Source organism: Eurytemora carolleeae, unplaced genomic scaffold (genome assembly GCF_000591075.1).
Source record: "Eurytemora carolleeae unplaced genomic scaffold, Eaff_2.0 scaffold1033, whole genome shotgun sequence".
In the NCBI taxonomy this organism is placed as follows: Eukaryota; Metazoa; Arthropoda; class Copepoda; order Calanoida; family Temoridae; genus Eurytemora; species Eurytemora carolleeae.
Window position 1 is genome coordinate 29,306 of NW_019396924.1, and position 20,687 is coordinate 49,992.

The window sequence follows — 20,687 nt, forward strand, 5'->3', positions numbered from 1 at the left end:
ATATGGTTGCATAATTTATACTCTCCATTAGGAATAAGCCCAAAGACGACACATTGCGTTTTATTAAGATGTATTTGTAGGCCTGATACTTTAAAAAACTCATCTAAAACTGTAATTGTGTTTTCAAGATTATTTGAGTCATATTCTAGAAATATTGAACAATCGTCTGCATAAAGAGATAGAAGTATTTCGAGTGTGTCTAGTTTAAAGCCCTTAATATTCTGATCCGTTCTCATTTTAATGCAAAGAATTTCTATGGACAATACAAAAAGGGCTGCTGCAATAGGGTCACCTTGTCTACATACATCCTTGAAGCATCATTGACTAAAGCCTTTAATTGTCGTCGTTTTCAATACAAAGACGATCTTTTTTGGCGCCAAATTATAGTTGGCGTCTTTTCCTAAATTTTCCGATTTTAACCTCTAAATTTATACAAAAATTAATATCAAATTTTTATTTTAAATTTAATGAATTCTTAATTATTTCTATTAATTTCTGTTTCTAGACTTTTAGATTTTAAGTTTGAATTTCCCGCGCTCAATAGTCGAGCTTGTAGCAACCCTGAGGAACTGACGCGACAGCCATATTGAAAATCTTAAGAAATTTTATTATTGCGCATCAAAATACTATTTTTGGTAATAATTTCCAAAATGTGTGAGATCTAAACCTAATAAGACTTTAAGTGGTTGTAATTTGTAAATTTTAGTGAAACTAGTTAATTCAATATTTCTTCTAAGAAAAGGATTCAAGTGAAATTAATGGATTTGAGTTCTACCTCGCGGTCCAGTTAAAATGGCTATCCCGCGCTCTCGTAGACACAAACCACTACAATAACTAGACTTAAAAGTGATAAAACAGTGAATTTAAATGTGATCTTGAATCGTAAAATGTCATCAAGATTCGTGATTGTATTTTTTCCGTGAATGTTTTGCCAGTTTTCACTTTTTGTTAATTAAATTTAAATGACGCTTAATTCTAGCACGCTAACCGGTTAGTAGCTTATATTTGGACGCTTCTCATCATTTTCTCAAAAGGAACATAAATAATATTGTATATATAAGATGGGAGAATGTAAATAAAAAAGTTTTAAATTACAGGATGCTTCACAAAATACTTTTGTACATTATTCTCTCCTGTCATTAAATATGGGATCTGTCCCAGTGAACCCCCCCCCCCCCCCNTCAACGATTTTCAATTAAATTAGTATTTATTTAGGTTAGGTCAAGACACTTTCTGGGCCGAGCGCTGCAGCTGGGACAGGCTAGGGGGCCTAGCGCTGCGGCCACATGTCTTACATTTAAGATTCACGTCATTTAAGATCCATGTACAAAATTGATATGGGGGGGGGGGTCAACAAATCGTTCTTTAGGAATATACCTTAAATATGTTCCACGACATTTTGACTACAAGCGTAATTTTAAGTGACCCTCCTAAGTAAAGATGTTACAGCCCGATTCACATCGGTGAATGGATACCTAAAGGTTTCCTCTTCGATATCTTTTGAAAAAGGTGAATTTTCAGAATTGGTTGTTGCTGTGGTGAGCTGTAGTCTCAATGTAAGATGTTTGTTGTCTGCACAGATTCTGCAGAACAACAGCTGTACAGTTCTTTAATTCTTCATTCTTATCAACACATTGTCAGGTACAAGATCCTGGAGAATGGTTATTGGACCCCTCCCCCCCCCCTCTTTTTTACAGGGTTTATATGAAGAGACAAAGTTTGATATGTTGCCGCAGCGCCCGGCCCCTATCGTGTTTTTTTAGCTGCTGCACCCGGCCCCTAGTCTGCCCGAGATGCAACGGTTGGGCCCCTCCCCTTTTCTGTCCTAGCCGCAATGCTCGACCCAGAACTTGTCATAATTCTTACACCATACCTGAGCTCGTTCTCTCCATAATAATGTTTGAACAGTGGTCGTGAAGTTCACGTACTTTAGGGGACGATAGTTTGGCCGCTAGATGTCTCACGTAAAATTCTTATCTGATAGATAGATAATTCATACGAGAGACATCTGGCGGTTAAACTATCGTCCCCTAAAGTACGTGAACTACACGACCACTATCTATAGAGTGAACGGGCACTGAAGTAATACAAAATAGATTAATTTTTATAAAGAATCTGGGACAAACTTCAAGAATACAAAAACATGAAATTAAAACTAATTTTGGAAAATTGCGTCCTTTTCGCAGTGTACCATCCCCTATCATGCTTTAGCTGGGGCATTTGGTCCCCGAGGCCAACCTAACAATGTTTGCTAACATATTTTAGAGGTTGTCTGTTTAGACTTTTTTTGTAGGTGTGTCGATATCCCCCCCCCCCCCCCTCAAAAGTCAATTTTTTCCACAATATATTTTCTCCATCTTTGTGAGAATTTTTTTTATTGATTTTTAAAGAGAGGGGGGTAAATGATTTTACAAGTTAAAATACATTCCTATTTATCATAAATTTCTCCTCGTTAGCTTTAATACTATTATTAAAGTGAAAAATTTTACATGGAAAAGCAGGTTTTTCACCCTTTTCTTACTTTTTACCCTAATACATATTTATTTTCCCCGATAACTAATTTATTTTCCCCAATTTAGCCACAAACTAAACAAAAAAAATTTAAATATCAAGTTTTTAGGATAGAAAATCATTTTCAACGGGGTGGGGGGCGGAAAAAGTTATCTCTGGATTAATTTTTGTTGTGTTTAGGTGTTGTTAGATATGAGCAGTCTCCCCTGTGGGGACGGGGAGACTGTCTCCCCTACTCCCCGTCCCTACCAGCCTATACCCTCCCCTCACACAATCCTCTCCCCTTCACACTCACCCTTGAGACCTCTCACACTACCAGATGTTCAACATTCACCGGCCTCTATAGGTAAAACACACTTTTTTAGAGAATCACAAATCAAAATAAACATTTTTCAAAAGTTAATACCATAAGAGTTTTAATCCAGACAAAATTGTTTAATTAATTGTAAATCGGGGATTTTCCTCTTTGGAAGGAGGTCACTTTAAGTTTGAAATTTATAAAGTTTTTGTTTTGTTTCAGGTCGATCTCTTTCCTCTCCAGTAAGAACAAGATCCCCAGGAACAAGTCCTGCAAGGAAAAGGTAAAAAATCTAAATCACAAAAAGAGTTAAATTCCTCGAGGGGGATATGATTCGAAATATTTTGGCATTCAAACTCGAATTTATTTATTAAGCCAAGATAACAATGGTTTTAGTTCAAACGACGTTTAAAGTTTTCTAGCGAAACATATTTGTTTATTATAGCAATGGTCACTACTACTATCTAACTAAGGGTAAAATATTTTTTTTGTAAAATATCATAATGTTCTTAAAGTTGAATAAGTAGATTATCAACTATAAGAGTAGTAAATTGCGAGGGAAAAGGCTGTTAATAATTAATTTATTGGTCATTTGGGCCTGGAGCCATTGGTCAACAGTAATTTTTTTTTGAATAACTTTAATTCTGATGCATTTTATAGATTAAAACTGGACCTTAGCGGACTTAGTCCTGTCTCCCGACAGAAACGCCTGTGTGAGAACAGAATGACGAAACTCCGTCACGTAACAACATCATGTCGGGAAGACCTTACAGAGCTGTACTTCATAACCTCGGGAAGCAACCTAATCGATTTGCCGATGTTTCGAAAGAAGCCGAACCAGGCGTTTATTAACTTCTTGACGACGCAGCAAGCTCCAGCTCGGGTTATTTCAGAGGTTAGTCATTTGAAAAATGTAATTTAAAAGGACTGACAGCGTAGTTTCAAGTGGTCCTTAATGCAAAAATGAACAATGTCCGATTCTCAATGGTACCCTAAAACGCTTTGTCTGAATTAGATTTCAATGTTCATAATTTTGTTTTCTATTGTGGTTTCTCTACAAAAGTGACTTGCGCATATTCACGGCAAGAAAACATATAAGAATTTTCAAAAAAAAAATCCCTTCTAAGCCTAGAAAAACTACAATATCTTCTACATTGTTAATTAAACAGAGCGTTTTAAGAGTACCGTTGTGAACCAGGCATTGGTATATTTGAAAGGTCACTTAAAATTACGCTTACATTCCCTTTAAGATGCCATAATATTTTGGATAAATGTGTTTGTTATCCGACATGGTTTTGGTCGGTTTAATTTCATGTCAGTCGATTAAAACACTCGTTTTTTTAACCTCTCTCATGAGAAAAAATACTAAGTACTTCGTTTTTACTTAACTTTTAAAGTGAGAAATTGAGAAATATTTTGTTAAATCAATTCTTAGAAAATAGTTAACCCACTATAAACTTGATGCATAAGTTTCACATTTCCTAGAACTGCTCAAACTGCGCCAATAGACCGTTTAAACATTTACTTTTTTAAGTTGGGTTTTGTTTCTTCGCATTTATTGTAGATTTTGCTTTACTTGTGCCATTCCCTCTTTCTTGCATCCCTTCCCTGGTTATTTTAGAATATTTCAATCAGTGCTTAGAATCCGCAAAATTTTGGCTTCCTGGATCCGGATCCGTATCCAAAGGGGTAAAATATCTACCAAAAACTGCAACAAAAACTTTTACCTCCTTAAACCCAAATCTGAACTTCTAAAAAAAAAAGAGAGATTATAAAAATATCCTCATTTCTGAATGGTTCACTTAGTTTTAGGGGAAAAAATAAGCGAATAAAAACTAAAATGTAAAAATAAAAATTCAGTAAATCTGGAAGAAATGACCTGGATCCGGATCCGGATTTAAATCCGGATCATTTTTTCCAGTGCGGATCCGCATCAAGATTAAGAAATGGATTCTAAGCACGGTTTTAAATGTTTAATTTTCCCGAACAGAATCTTCCGCGCATAATTTTTTTCCATTGTATGTTAAAATATGTTGAAGATTCATGAAGTGTTTTTTCCTTTAATTTGGATTCCTAATTTTCTCTTTTTTTGTGCGTTTAATTTTTCGCTTTTAACCGGGTTTGCTGATGCAATGCAATCCAGAATTAATTTCTTGACGTCATCATTCCAGACTTAGCTTCCAGTGAGTCATATTTGTCAGGCATGTTCATTGTCCAATTAATCAAAAGATAAAAAAGTTGTACATGAAGAGAGTAAATTATTCATTCATGATCTCAAATATTTTCGTACTTTCTAAAATTAAGATATTTTAACGAGATATTTAGTCATAATCTTTCATTCTAAAATCAAGTAATAGCTATTTTTTAGATAATTTTTACCCATAAATTTATTTATTTCCCTTAAAACAGCCAAAAATATATAACTTCTGTGGTGAAAATTGATATTCTGAAGGAGGGAAAAATTTTTTTACGAAATACACTCCCCTGAGGACTAGTCGTTCCAAAAAAAACTATAATCTATGTACTGCATATTCTTGGATTTTATTTTTGCCGAGTATTAAATTTTACATTAAGTTAAAATGTTAAGGTTCAGACTTCAGTTCTGGGAAGTGCACTCCTCCCACTTGAGGTCAGAAGACACGCCTACTCCCCCAGGGTTGGGGCATTGTCTCCAGTAAAGGTATTTATTTCGAATATTAAAAACTACGGGTTAGGGCTACATATATTTTTTTGAAGAAAGCGAACTTCAAGTAAATATGCACCAAACAACTCGACTGAACAAGCTTTTGGGGGAAATTTTTAAGTTTAAATAATCTAAATACCCGCTTTCTTCAATTTAAGATCAGGGGTACTTAAGTTGAAGAATTACAACATCCCCAGGAAGGGGGGGGGGTGGTAGATAATTTTTAATGAATTGAAAAAAATGTGACAATGCCAATTTCTTCCATTTTTCTACTTCTCCCCAAAAATTCAGTTTTTCCCCCTAAAAATCAGTTATTTCCCCTAATTCAGCGGGAACCCCACTTTTAAACTCCCTATCTAGGGGGGAGGGGGGGTTCAAGAAAACATACAGCATTACACCCCTATTTAAGATTTCTGTATTAAATGTTTAATCTGTGTTTGTTAAGGTTGGATACGACCAGGAGGTTTACTCTCCTAGGTTCTCCAGTTCTCTACCTTGTCCTACACTCCCCCCACCCTCTGCTCCAGTTTACTCCATGGATCAAATTCAGGAGAAGATAAAGCAGGTCAGAGTTTATTTTTATCATCTCATTAGGATGGGCAGTGCTTAGGATCCGGATCCGCAAGATTTTGGCTTCCTGGATCCGGATCCGCAAAAATATGCGGATCCACGGTTCCGGACTCCGAGGGGTTAAATATCAACCAAAAACTGCAAAAAAAACTTTTACTTTTAAAACTCAAATCTGAACTTTTGAAAAAAGAGAGAGATTATAAAAATTTCCTCATTTCTGATGGGTTCATCAAGTTTTAGGATAAAAGCACATCTGCCGTGTTGAGGTCAACCTGTTCACAGATTATATGGAATTGATTGGTTTTAAGATATTTAGACAAATAGGTTTTTTATTCGATGAATGGAATTTAATGGGTGAGTCGGACTTTGTCCTCTTTGCATGGAGGGTCACTTGAAATTCGGTTACAGTCCCTCTAAACATAAGTTTAAACTTTTAACTGAAACAAAATGTATTTTTTTTCCAATGATTAATTAATATCATCTCAAAGGGGGGGACCCTTATGCAAAATAGTTATGCATCAAGATTTTTAAAGTTTTTTTGATTATCTACTGGAGCTATCTTAGTTTTGATTTGCATTAGTCGTGAAAAAAATGGTTCAGTATCACAATCATTTCCCAGCCCATGATAATGGTTAACCAGAGGTTTAAACAAATCAAACCTAACTTTTTGCTCTTTCTTATTAATTAAAGGGACTGTCCACGTAGTTTCAATTAACCCTCCGTTTACAAGAGTTACATGTTCTATTTACAACGTAAACTTTAATCTGAGTAACAATAAGGATGATATCGTCGTTTTCTCTTGATAAGAGATAAACACACTTAACATTCATTGTCATTTTCCATACTCAGCTTGAAACCAAGTATATTTAACATGTTTTTGTTGTTTTTAGGAGGGCTGGGTTCTGTCCCGAGTATCCGAACTTAATAGGGACGGTATGTGGCCGATGAAAAGACTACCAAAGGTAAGAGTTCACTTTCATGACTGAAAGTGTATAATGTATACAAACTTTTTTTCTCAATTTCATCCATTCATCAATTTGATTAAAATAGTTTTTAAAAAAAATAAGTTTTATCTTAAAATACGTTTTTCGTTGTTTTATGTAGGGTAATGTCAGGCCTGTAAGAATGGTCCTAGATTAATAAAAAGGGAATGTAGGAGTAATTTCAAGTGACCCTCATGCAAAGAACGCATTGCAATCTTTGCATTGAGGGTCACTTGAAACTACGCTTACAGTCCCTTTAACTTATTATAAATCAGACCATTAATGATCTTAAACTTAACATTAATGTTCAGGTTGTTGAACAGCCTCGTCCTGTCGCTGCCTGGGACCTTGTACTCGAAGAGATGAAATGGTTGGCCGCCGACTTTCAGCAAGAAAGAATCTGGAAGAAATCGGCGGCCAGGGTTCAGGCGGCAGCTGTGCGAGAGTTTGTAACGGAGAAGCGCGAAGTACAAGCCCAGGAAGAGGAAGAGTTGAGAACAGGGTTAGCTCAGAGGAAGATCGCCAGATCAATCTCAGATCAAATCAAACAGTTTTGGGGCCATGTGTCTTCGCTGTATGAATACGAACTAGTACGGCGACGGACTATTTTTAACACCAACCTTATCAGTACACAGCTCAATCATGTGAGCGAGTATCAAACCAATGGTGAGCTCGATGAGTTACTTTCTTCAAGGAAACGAAAAATTGAGGACTTATCGTCTGGGCGATCAAGCCCCAACTCTGAATTTTCTCCGAGTGAGAATGGAGTTTGGAGTGATGATGATGAGTCAACGATCGCTGAACAGGAAACTTATGAGCTGTTGAACTGTGTGAGTGATAATGAACTGAAAGAGCTGGAAACGGATGCTTCTACGGAGCTCTCAATCCTGTTGAGTGCAAATTATCCTGGTGTGATGACGGACTACTCCACCTCGGAGCAGGAGTACCTGGAGGAGTACTTCGAGGACTCTGACTCCGAGCCCGACTCAGAGCTTGATAGCTTAGAGTCGCATGTTCACCTCTCTATCGATTGTTTACTGAAGGACCGGACAGAGAAAACTAACGGTGACCTAAATAAAAAGGATCTCATTGAAATTTCAGAAACTGCTGAAACCCTTTTGCCCAAATCTGTGATAACCAGCAACGGAAGTGTTGCTACACCTACAATATTGTCGGGACGCTTGTATGAGTATCAGCTCGTTGCCCTAGGCTGGCTGCAGGCAATGTACCGTGAAAAGTTGCCAACAATTCTGTCCGATGATCAAGGTCTAGGACGGAGAGTAGTTACTGCTGCATTTATATCCTATTTAGTTTGCGAGCTGGGCTCTCCCGGACCCCACCTTATTATAGTCCCCGTATCAAGTCTCAAGCGCTGGGGCCGTGTCCTCTCAACTTGGTGTCCCGGTCTCAGGGTATCAGTGTTTTCTGGAAACCTAGGAGACAGGAGAACCCTGAGAAACCAGCTCTATGAGGATAAACCTCACATAGTGTTGACCAGCTACCGAGCCTACTGTAGGTTTAGTCACTGGTTTAATCTCAAGAAATGGGGATTGCTTGTTCTCGCCGAGGTTCAGAACATTGTTGCTGCCGGGTCTCCCGACCAAATCCTCGCTATATCCCAACTTCGATCGGACCGACGTATGTTAATCATGTCCGGGGCTCACAAGGAGAATCCTTATGATCTATGGAACACGCTTTACATGCTCTTTCCTTCAACCTACAACCTTCACTCAGAGTCCTGCGCCCTGGTCGAGGGCACAGCTGAGTATACAGATTCGGTCAAATCCCTTCAGAAAATACTTTGTTCCTTTACCCTCTCAAGAAGCAGAACCAAACACCCGCTGATTGAGAAACAATTATCTCCACCAAATGATGTTCCTACGTTTGTCAATATGTCTTTAAAGCAGAGAAAACTCTACGACGATTACCTTGCCTCTCCTTCAACAAAGGTTAGAATAATTGATTAAAAATGTTAGTAAATTTTTCTTTAGAAGACTAAATAAATTTTTTGTTGTTGTTTTGAATATAGTTCCGTAGTTTTTATTTAGCATTAAATATTGGTATCAACATTTAAACTTCTGCATTTCACCTAACTTAGTATTAGCATGTCAACACTTTCGACACCAAGGTTTTGTATAGACAAAGTTTTATTAATTTTTAAGCCCTTGATAAATGAAGGATTTATAAAACAACCACTGTTAAACCTAATTTAAAAATTCTTTTTTTAAACCTGGTCTTAAGAATAGGACTTTGAGCAACAATTGTGTTTTTTTAGGTTTAGATATATTTTCTATTCTAATAAGAAATGATTATAAAGCCATTATTTTTGAATTAATTTCCTTGACATTTTGATAACCATAAATGTTTCTGAATTGAATTTTTCCCCTGAATACCATGCAATTAAAAAATTGTTTCTTTTTTAGGATTTGTTACATACCGGAGATCTATCATCGGTCTGTACTGTAATCCAACAGCTAAGAAACATCTGTAACCATCCTAATCTAGTCACTTCTCCTACTCCTACTCCCTCCCCTGCCCTACCTACCTGGTGTAGGCTCAACCCTCGCCCTGCCCCTAAGATACAGAAATTGGTTGAATCCTCCCCCCTGGACTCGGTCAGCTTTGAGAACATGAATCTTGTTTTTCTGAAACAAGAACTTACCACCACTGGTAAGTTTAAGATAAACTGGCCACTTTTTTAATATTTCTATTACCCTTAGACATTCAAGTAGTTAACAATGAATTACCCCAGAACCTCGCTCTAGAGTGTGTCTGAGTTAATGAGTTAATGAATATTTTAGTTTTGACATCTGCCCGTCTCCGGAGTATAAAGGCGAGCAGAGAGCTAATCCAGGAGCTCCCGGAGCAGTCTAGCTCTAAATATATACCTCCACGTGTACCTGCTCATAAGATCAGCTTCTCCTTGGAGGGGATTACAAGGACGGTAAATGGATGGAATATTCCGGGAGGTTGGGTGGATGGGATGGGTTTGGTTAGAGCTGCTACCGGCCAGGTCTTTAAGGTTTGCTCTAACCCTCTGGAGAGGAAGGATACTGGCCCGAGTCCTTCTCCGGATGTCTCGGGAGGACTGTATCCGGATAGTATAAGTTCTATCGGAGAAATCAATCACTGGCGGTGTTCCGGGTTTCCACTCTATGGACAGGTAAATTCTTGTGTATGTATTAACTTCTGAAGAAACAGTAAAGTTATTTCAAGGGACCCTTCATTCAAAGATGGAAATGCCCGATTTACATCGGTACCCTTGAACCTTTAAATCTGATCAATATTGTGGAAGATTGTATTATCAAATTTTTAGAGTAGTTAGTGTTTACTAATAAGATAAACTTTCGAAGAAGAGTTTAAAAAATTAATCTGAAAATGACATTGAAATATTTCGAAGGGGGGGGGGGGACAAGTAGTTTCCACATTCAAGCAAAATGTCAACCAAAACTGACATTTAAAAAAAAACACTTTTTGTATTCAACCCCCAAATCTGAACTAATGAAAAAAAGAGAAAATTTCTTTATTTCTTTATTTCTCTGAATGGTTAATAAAATTAATCTTGATCAATTTTTCTTCTGGACGGATCCAGGATCCGGATCTAGATTCGCATCAAAATCAAATGAATCCTAAGAACTGATTTTTTATTATTTTCAGGATCTGATAAAAAGTTTAGAAATTACAAACTCAGCTCGTCCTGCGCGGTCTCGGTTTTCCGGCCAGGGATTTATCAACTGTCTGCTCGCGCTCTCCGGCGCGCCTAGACTTGAGAAGGATGACTGGAGGTTTACAACGAATACCTTGCAGCCTCTGGTTAAAGTGGGCGCGCACCGAGTTGAGCAGCTTCTGCGAACACTCAACTGGACGGAGCACAGTGAGTTAGATCCTAGAACTCATTCTTCGAAACTGCAGGTTGGAGTTTATTCTATTCTTTCCTCTTTCAAATTTGTTACGATTTAATTCTGTATTTCTTATTCAGGGGTGTAAGTATACTGTATACTGAATATTCTAACTCCATTCCCCCCCCCCCCCATAAGGCTGTCCGGGAAAATGAAATAAATATTATGATAAATGTTCTTCCCCAAAAGTTTCTTCACTTCTTGGTGCAACGCTCGCTACCAAATAGGGACGAAAAGTCAACTTACTTTAAAGCAGGGAGAAAGGGGGGTGGGTGTGGGTTGGGGGGAGGGTAAAGAAAATAATTAAAGAAAATATAAAGGAAAAATGAAAGGGAGTATAGACTGAATGCTTATCACTTCAGCTCTTGATCGCGACCCATGAAAGTTATATCTGATGTTCCTATCTCGAGAAATTGATATACAACTTTGTCAAATTTATACGAGAATTAATATATATACAATTTTGTATAAAAGTAGTGGGTTTAAATAGATCAAATTCAGCAGATATGCAACCAATCTGAAAACGATGATATCCCAGAGAAAGCTAATTGTAACTTAAGTTTACTCCAATTCTAATTTTATATTTGTTATTTCTATTTTTAATAGATTTAATTCATAATATTATTTATACGTTTGTATTACTTGACCAGAAATTCCACCAATGGCAGTGCAGTAAAGTGGTCACGGGTTACAGGCGGAGACACGTGACCAGTATACTGCTCTGCCATTGGCGATAGTTCTGGTCACGTGATTTAAGTTTAAGATTTCTAAATTTTACATATATGAACTTTCGTATAATTCTAATCTAACCAAGTTTTATATCAATTTCTCGAGATAGGAACATCAGATAAAACTTTCATGGGTCGCGATCAAGAGCTAAAGTGATTAGCTTTCAGCCTATACCCCCTTTCAATTTTCCTTTACAGTCCCTTTAACAAATGTCTTTTTAGGCTTTGGATCGGATACTACAGGAGAGAATACAAAAGAAGGAAAAGGTTCTTCTATTTACGAGTACACAAGATATACTGCATACGTTACATACTTATTCTAACTTCAGAAATATTAGGTGAGCATTTTAACTCAGTTCTGACTTATTGTGTAAACCCCCCCCCCCCCCCCTCTGAAAATATAAATATAAAAACCTTTAGACTCAAATGAGAAGTTAGACAAAATGCAATGTACTCGCTTACAGATTTTGGAAATGTATTACTGATTTTAATACAAATTAATGCTAAACGAATGCGATTCCTGTAATTACAATCTATCGTATATTGTTTTGATGTGATCAGTGCTTAGGATCCGGAACTAAAAAAAATGTTTATTCAAATTTTTTATCTCTGAATGGTTCATCGAGCTTTACCATAGAAATGAGCTTTTTAAAAAGAAGAAAATAATTTAATTTTTTTTTCAAAAATCAGTGAAAAAATTAACTCATGACCTAGATTCGGATCCATTTTTTTGTGCGAATCCAGGAACCGGATACACGTCAAAATTGAAATTGATTCTGTTCACTGGATGTGAATAACTGTATTTTTATTTTCTCTACTCTAGGTATGTTTCTGTTTCTGGCGAGATGGATTTCTCTGAGAAGGTTTCAGCTATTGAACGGTTTAGTTTAGAACCAAGATATACTCTGCTCATCCTATGCGGTCTAACATCCTTCATAGGTTTAAACCTTCCACAAGGTACAATACACTACACATTAACCATTAACCATTAGACATTTCTCACTAAGCAAAATATTAAATGTTAAACATTTAAACATTTAAACATTTAAACATTTAAACATTTAAATTTAAACATTTAAACATTTAAACATTTAAACATTTAAACATTTAAACATTTAAACAATTAAACAATTAAACATTTAAACAATTAAGCATTTAAACATTTAAACATTTAAACATTTAAACATTTAAACATTTAAACATTTAAACATTTAAACATTTAAACATTTAAACATTTAAACATTTAAACAATTAAACAATTAAACAATTAAACATTTAAACAATTAAGCATTTAAACATTTAAGCATTTAAACATTTAAACATTTAAACATTTAAACATTTAAACATTTAAACATTTAAACATTTAAACGTTTAAACATTGAAACATTAAAACATTGAAGCATTGAAGCATTGAAACATTGAAACATTGAAACATTGAAACATTGAAACATTGAAATATTACGGAAGAAGGTGGAAGGTAGAACGTTTGATTGATTTTTCAATGTTTGATTGATTGTAGTTGGAACAGTGATCGAGTATGACTGGTCTCCCTTACATACAGATTTAAGCACAAGGATTTTGGGTTGGAACCCTCAAACTGTATTCAGGTAAATTTTTAGTTCTGATCACAATTAAAGTCAAAGAAATTGGTTTTAATATTTTTTGGGACATTTATCCGAAACGGGTCCTAGCATTCATTTTTCGACTTTATCACCTTGAAACAGGGGTGTATATGAGCTTTCATTGGGTTTGAGGAGAAAATGAAGAAAAAAGGAAACTGGGAAAAGAAAGGGAAAAGGAAAAAGGAAAGAGGGAAGGGAAAAAGTGTCAAGGGGGATGGGAAAAGGGGCAAGAGAGGGAAAGGAAAAGGGGGAAGAGGTAAGAGGGGGGAAACAGCATCAGATATGCTTAAATAAAAACTTAGGGGGGGGACCTAGATATTGATCTTTTTAGGGCACCAAAACGCTCCATTAAATTACAAAATCCAAAAAAAAATCTGCAAGGGGGTCTTGCCCTCCCCCCCCCTCCCCCCCAGCCATAGCAAACTTCTTGGATGTTTGCGCGAGCTTCAGAACCTGTAAAATATACCAGTTTTTAACTTATGCATTTTGGGGGGAAAATACGATTCTGAAGGGGGGGGGGGGGGGCAAAAATATGAGTCTCACAACTAATATACACCCCTACCTTGAAATTTGTTGACTTTTAAGGAATATTAAGGTTATATAGTGGTGTCTCACAAATGTTTTAAGTAGGAAAAAACTTCTTTTTTCTAATTCCAATGATCTATCCTTTCTCTAGGTTAATGTGCCGAGGTACAGTGGAAGAGAGTTTAGGCCGGAGAACTTTGCTGAGATGTGTTTTAGCTGATCTTGAAACATTAAACCAAAACACACTTAAGAAGCAAACCATTGAACACCTCCTTTACCCTCAGACAAGTGATAACGGATTCTTCTGGAATGAAAAGAAAAAGAAAGATAAGGTATAAATAATATATTTCTCATGGTTAGGGAAACCGATGAATGCTGTTTTTTTCTAACTTACTTTCATTCTCCGAGAACTTCAAATTTCCTTGTTTCTTCGATCATAGATCTGAGCTGAAAACTTTAGAATGAGATATACTTAATCCCGATTACTTCATCAGAGTATCCAATGGACACACTTTTGATTTTCTTCTTAAACCGTTCTTTCTTGGATAAAGTAAAGAATAATCAAAAACCGGTTTTTCTGAGTTAGAGAGTTCCTCCCATTTCTGTGTATAATCTCAAATAGCGCGCAAAATTTCAAATTTATCAGCTTCAAATACGTGACTCTGATTGGTTGAATTTTATACACTTTTCAGGGATACAAATACAAGATTTGATTAGTCTCGATATTATGAAAAAGAGAGGATCAAGCATTAATCTCGATATCAATCATTCAAAAGTTTTCAGCTCTGAACTATCATAAAATTCACATATTTATCAAAATAAATGATAAATAGTTTGTCCTGACTAACTGTATTTTAGTTATTCTTACAAAATGTTCTCTTGCTTTTCTATCTTACTAGGCATTTAAGGCGCTTCGCGCCTCTTCCTATTAACAATTTTAGTTTTTTAAGTAAATTAGAACGGGTTTTAAACAAAAATTTAGAAAGCTTTCCGTCCGCAATGTTTCCTAAATTGTGGAATGAAATTGAAATTGACCTTAAAGAAACTAAATCTGCAAAAATATTTAAACAACGAGTAATCAATATTTATCTTGAGAATTATGAAAGGTTTTAATGCGAAAAACCTAGCTACATATCGTGTGAATAAATTTTATATAAAAAAACTAAAATATCTGAAACTTTATTAGCTTATTTCTGTTTCTGTAACTACCATCATTAACACCCTGTATTTTAATTTATCTCTACATAAATATTTCTCTGATCTCACCCTGCCACAGATCACCTGACAATCTCCTTCCTTCCAATCAACTCCTTACCTATCCAAAAACATATCTTGATATGTGTAACCAATTATATTCAGTATCGTTAATTAACTACGGGCCAACCACTCAAAACAACCAACCCTGGTTAGGCGGGTCCAAACTGCATAGTAAATTGTGATTGCTTATTTGTAATATCTAATGCTTCGTATTTGAATAAATATATTAATGAATGAATGAATGAATGAATGAATGAATGAATAATGTCAATAATATTCATCTGTTTCTCTGACTGTCCTTAAAGCTTCCCTATGGTCATGTGAGTTGCCACAAAAAATCTGGGTCTGATCATTTCAGCCATATTGATGTTTTTTGGGTACAGACAAACAGAATAGGCAAATATGTAATTATATTTTTATCATTGTTTAGGCTAAAAACGAGATAGACGAGAAGTTGGAAATTTCCCACGTTTTCTCCTTGTTGGGGGCACCTGGTGGAGATCAACCTTCATGTATCCTCGACCTTGCAGAGTTTGATACATTCGAGGAGGACGAGTATGTGGATGAGGACGGGTTCAAGGATATCCAGCTCATGGACTGGATAGAGTCCGTCTCACCTTTGCACAGGTATAGTGTATAGATGACATACTAACACAACAATATTCTGAATTATGGCGATTTATTTTTTTTCTTTTGTCCAATTTAACTCCATTGAAATTCATAATTCCCTATCTCCTTCTTTTCCATTTTTTTTTCGTTTTCTAATCCCATTTATCTTCGCTCTGTTTTGTGATGTCCAGTGGCATAAACTATACTTTTAGCAAGTTGTTGACATATATTATTTGTTAAGGTATGGAGTAAAGCAGTTAACTTACAGTCCCTCCTTAAAATCCTTGGATCAGTGGATCAGGGAAGAACCGGAGAATAAAGAAGAGGCGAAGTTGTCCCTGGAGGTTGACATATGCCGGCGGGCTGAGAAGAGGCGAAGGGAAGAGGAGACATTTGAGTATGTCAGCTATCCTAACCATTTGTCCAACAGAGACTGGAAGGATGAGACGGGAGAACTAACCCTGTGGAAACCTCCGGGATACTTTGAGGAGATGGAAGACTACTGCACCAGTCTTCTTTACAGCACGGAGCCTATACAGGAGGAAAATCTGCCTCCTGTTTACGTTAAAAAGGAGAAGAAACATGATTCATCAGTCGGACAGATCAACTCTGTAGTCTCCTCTCCGGTGTCTGGGCTCCCTCTCTCACCTGCTGATAATAAACCGAAAATTCGACGGGATGATAATGTTACTGCTGCGCCTAAAAGCTTGTTTGATCGCCCCAAACCGTTTAAAACAATTGCTCGTCCTCGTCCACCTGGTCCTTTAAATCCAGTGTCCTTCCCTTCAACAACCCTCACAACACAGATACAGAACCAGACTATCAAGACTGTACCAAGAGAAGGGGAATATGGACCAGATTGGTTAATCCAAGAAGATTGGGCTCTTCATCAGGCAGTTATTTCTCTTCAGGAGATGCCGCTCAGTTTGAGTGCGAATTCTCCTGCGCATATTTCCAACTGGGATATGGTTTCGGATATGGTGAACGCTGTTTCTAAATGCTATAGGTCCCCCCGACAGTGTAGGACACGGTATGAAACTACAGTTTTACCCCGAGAGGAAGGAAAGATCCTCTATAATGATATCACTCCTACTAAGAAGCAGAAGAAAACTGGAAAGTTGATTAAAGGGATAGAAAAGAAACCTTCAGTAAGCAAACCAATGAAGACATCTGTTCTTTTTAAGCAGGACAATAACAACGCTTGGTCAACTCAGTTCTCTTCAAGGTTCCAAACCATTAAAGCTATTGCCAACAAAAGAACTCCGACAACTAAACCTCTCCTTGTTAACTCTACACAGAGAAATCCTAAGCATGCATCTGTTCTAGCTGAGTTTGGTGTTGACTATGACAACCCGCTGAACCCTGTTTCTGTTGCTGCTAACCGTGCTGATAGAATACTCCGGGATAAGCAGCGTAATCAGCAGGCAGCAGCACAGGCGCAGTTATCTGTTCAGCAGCCTAATGTAACAGCTGTTCCTCAACAACAACCACAACAACAACAACAGCAGCAGCAACAGCAGCAGCAACAACAACAGATGGGACTGCCTGTAAGGGTCTCTGTTGCAAATGTTTCTGCTAATATATCTGTTGCATCTTCTGGGAATATGTCAAGTCCAGCTCAAGCTGTTGTAGTTGGGATCTCCCAACCAGTCCAACAGCATATTCAGCAAGGGCAGATAGTCAGTGTTGCACAGATGAGTAATAGCGGAAGGGTTGGAGGAAATCAGACGGTTGTGACTGTTTCTGGAGTTCTATCAGGCCTGCAGACAACTTCAACTCTGACTAGATTAGCCGGAGGACAGATTGTTGTAAGCCAGACAGGTAAAAGTGTTGCTGTTGGGTCCCAGAGTGGAACACTTCAAGTTGCAGGACGGTCTCTTACTCCTGCTCAAATCCAAGTTCTCAAAACCCAAGCAATGAAGCGGCAGGAACAACAGCTTCGGGCTAGACAGCTATTACAGAACAGCGTGACTGTTTCAAGTGGTTCTGCTGCATCTGTTGTGTCTGCACTTTCAACAGCAAGAACTATTGCAGCAACAGCTGGTATAGGGCGAGGACAGATAGTTCGACCCACTAATGTGAGATCCATGACAGAACCAGAATTAAAAGCCATGTTGGCCAAGCAACAGTTAAAGGTAACAGGCCCAGGATTAGTTCAAGTCCAACCAGGAGCAAGCTTGAGTACTGCTCAGCTTCAACAACTTGGAATTCAGGTTGCAACAGCTTCTCCAGGTACTTCAGCACTTGTCAAGGCTGGAGGGGTTCAGCAAGGGAAATCGGTTACAATTCCTATCACAGGAGTAAACTTACAAGGTGGACAACTAAAGCAGGTTGCAGGTCGAGGCACCGTCATAAACCAGAACGTTCCACAGATTCAACAACTTCGACAGTTGATGATGAGAAAGCATGGAGTTCAGCAGAAGGTTGCTCTGCAGCAGGTTGGGGGGAAACTACCTGCACAACTGATTGTTCAAGGACAACAGGGTAAAGGTCTTCCTGCCACTGTTACGGTTCAACAATTACAACAGATTGTAAAAAGTGTGGCAGGAAGCGGCCAAGGGCAAGTTCAGATCGGCACTGTGGCAGGTACCGGTCAGCAAATTATAAGCCATGCTGTCCTAACAAAGCCTGGGTTATCTGGCGGTCAGACTGTACAGGCTAGGGTTATCCCTGTCTCCGGCACAGCAGGGAGAGGTCAGCAAACTATACAAGTGTTAACTGCTTCACCTGGGGGTATCCGAGGAACTGTTCCTAATGTTACTCTAGATGCTCTTAGTCGACAACAAGGTGGAGCTGCAAGTGCGATAGCATCAGCTTTAGCTGCAGGAAATCATGTAAAGATTGCTGCTCCTGGAGGAGCTACACAACAACAAATACTTTCCCAGGTTACAGCAGCTTTAGCTGGGCAGACGGGTCAGCCTGTGTCTGTAGCTGTGAGAACCCCTGGTAATGTTAGTACCATTACTCAACAGGGACAGATAATACAACAACAACAGGGTCAACTCTCTCAAGTAAATCAGATCACACAAGGTCAGATGTCCCAGCAAGTTCACATTACCCAGGGTCAGATAGTTCAACAAAACCATGGTTCACATGTTCGAGTTTCCGCCAGTAATCCACATCTTGTTAATCTTCAGCTTAATGTTCAACCTAGTGTAAGCTCTGCAGTAAATAGTAACCAGACCAATCAAAATCCCGAGTCCGGATAAAACATCAACCGGATTTCTAAATTGACTCCAACAACAGAAATGAGTGTCCCGACGTTAAAACCAATGAAATTCGAATGTTGTCAAAATATCAACATGAATATCAAATATCATTGTGCATCAAAGTTAAAGCAATGAACTATGTCAGTGCACTAGACATTGTATTATTCCATTCCATGCTTATCGCCTGCTCCCCCAGTTCTCGCTAGTGAATACATTCAGATCATTTTGCTGTGCAAAATTCAAGTTTTTCAATTTAACGGGAAATTTCTTCGACCCCATAACCCCCCCCCCCCTTATGAAAGGGGACAAGTTCCAACATTGGGCATTGTTCTTTGGTGATGTATTAGTAGTATATAAACCTAAAATGCTCAACTCCTGAATGTATAAACCTTTAAACACTGTTTAAATCCTTGTTCTCCTAGTACAATAGGTTCAGCCTCTCGTCGATTAGTTTTATAAATTTTTCTATTTAAATTTTTTTTAATATTCAGAATTATTAAATAGGTACATGTAATGTGTTATTTTACAATTAGTGTCACCAGGGTGTGCTACGAAAAACTTTTTAAAAAATGCCGTTCTTCCCAAAAAAAGGATTCCATTATTCTTAGAAATCTCCCAGCTTATGGTACAAAAGGTTAAGGATTAATGGATGTTTGACAGAATTTTAAAGACTTTAATTAATATAAAATTAATCCTGGGCCTGTCATGTACACTCGTTACCTTTCTACTGATAGCGTTTAAATCGTAGCAAAGTTTAGCGTACGTTTTACGCAGATATAGAAAATAGCAGGATTTTCTGTTCATTGTTAAATGTGATATCTTAATCTGTACTTTGTACTGTGTGTACTCAGGTTCTGTACCGTGCGTCTGCTGTTACATGAAATTTGTCGTTGCGGGCAGACTAGCTCGATCTTTTCAACAGAAATATACTATGTACTGTTATGTATACTGTACAGTTAACACTTTACAGAAATACATGTGTACATGTTAAATTACCGTATTGTTCGGCAAATTAACCTAAACTAAAGCGCTTAAATAAATTGTAAATTATTAACGGATGTTTTTTTAGTCATATTATACAAAATTGTAAATATTTTATTCAAATAATTTTATTTATTTGATTGGATTTCTTGTAACAAAATTTGAATGACATTTCTTTATTAATTTTAATTTCTATCAATCAAGGGACAGAATCAAAAGCATTGAAGCTATGTGTCGTTGAACTACCAACTGCCGGTTGTATTATATTATTTTTATTTGGAGAAAGTATTTCTTTAAAATAAGTTCTTGAATTGGATTGGGTTCTTGTGACGAAATATTTCAAAACACTTATTGTTCAATTCTAATTTCTATTTTATTTTCTTTTATGACAGGTTAGGTTTAGTTAAGCTTAGTTAAAGCCAAAGGTACTGAAAAGTTTTCTACTGAAGACAAAAAGCTAGACATAATCTGAAATAACTTACAAATGTAAAAACGACAACATCTTCCACATTATTACAGACAATGATTTCAAGGGTAACCGTTGTAAATCGAGAACATCTTTGTATGAAAGGTCACTTGAAATAACGCTTACATCGCTTAAATTAAATTCTTAATTTGGATTTTTTCAATAAAATTGCTCAAATCCACCTCATTCAGGCTTTTGCTTTTTTTAGTAAATGAAATCACTAATGACTATTATGAAATCACTGATGACTATTGCAAGCCAGAAAAAATGTCGTCAGAATGAATTAGGATGGGTGATGAAAACACGGAGTTCAGAAACAAATTCGTTAAAATCCTTTAAAAAGTAA

The 20,687-nt window shown here is 37.1% G+C and overlaps 1 protein-coding gene across 2 annotated transcripts; it reads left to right on the top strand.

The window, feature by feature from the left end:
• Positions 1–727: 727 nt before the first annotated feature.
• On the top strand, positions 728–19,948 carry LOC111710166 (helicase domino). 2 transcript variants are annotated; one of them, XM_023484221.1, is made up of 17 exons: positions 728–990; positions 2,692–2,857; positions 3,032–3,092; positions 3,470–3,704; positions 5,397–5,489; positions 5,938–6,057; positions 6,953–7,024; positions 7,357–8,994; positions 9,469–9,715; positions 9,847–10,208; positions 10,703–10,957; positions 11,895–12,010; positions 12,496–12,629; positions 13,192–13,279; positions 13,971–14,151; positions 15,507–15,703; positions 15,927–19,948. In XM_023484221.1, the coding sequence occupies exons 2-17, from the start codon at positions 2,704–2,706 to the stop codon at positions 18,892–18,894; spliced, it is 6,921 nt and encodes a 2,306-aa protein (XP_023339989.1). In that variant the 5' UTR covers positions 728–990; positions 2,692–2,703; the 3' UTR covers positions 18,895–19,948. The 2 variants fall into 2 exon arrangements, with proteins under 2 accessions (XP_023339989.1, XP_023339988.1); XM_023484220.1 differs by lacking the exon at positions 728–990 and adding an exon at positions 1,522–1,641.
• Positions 19,949–20,687: the final 739 nt, after the last annotated feature.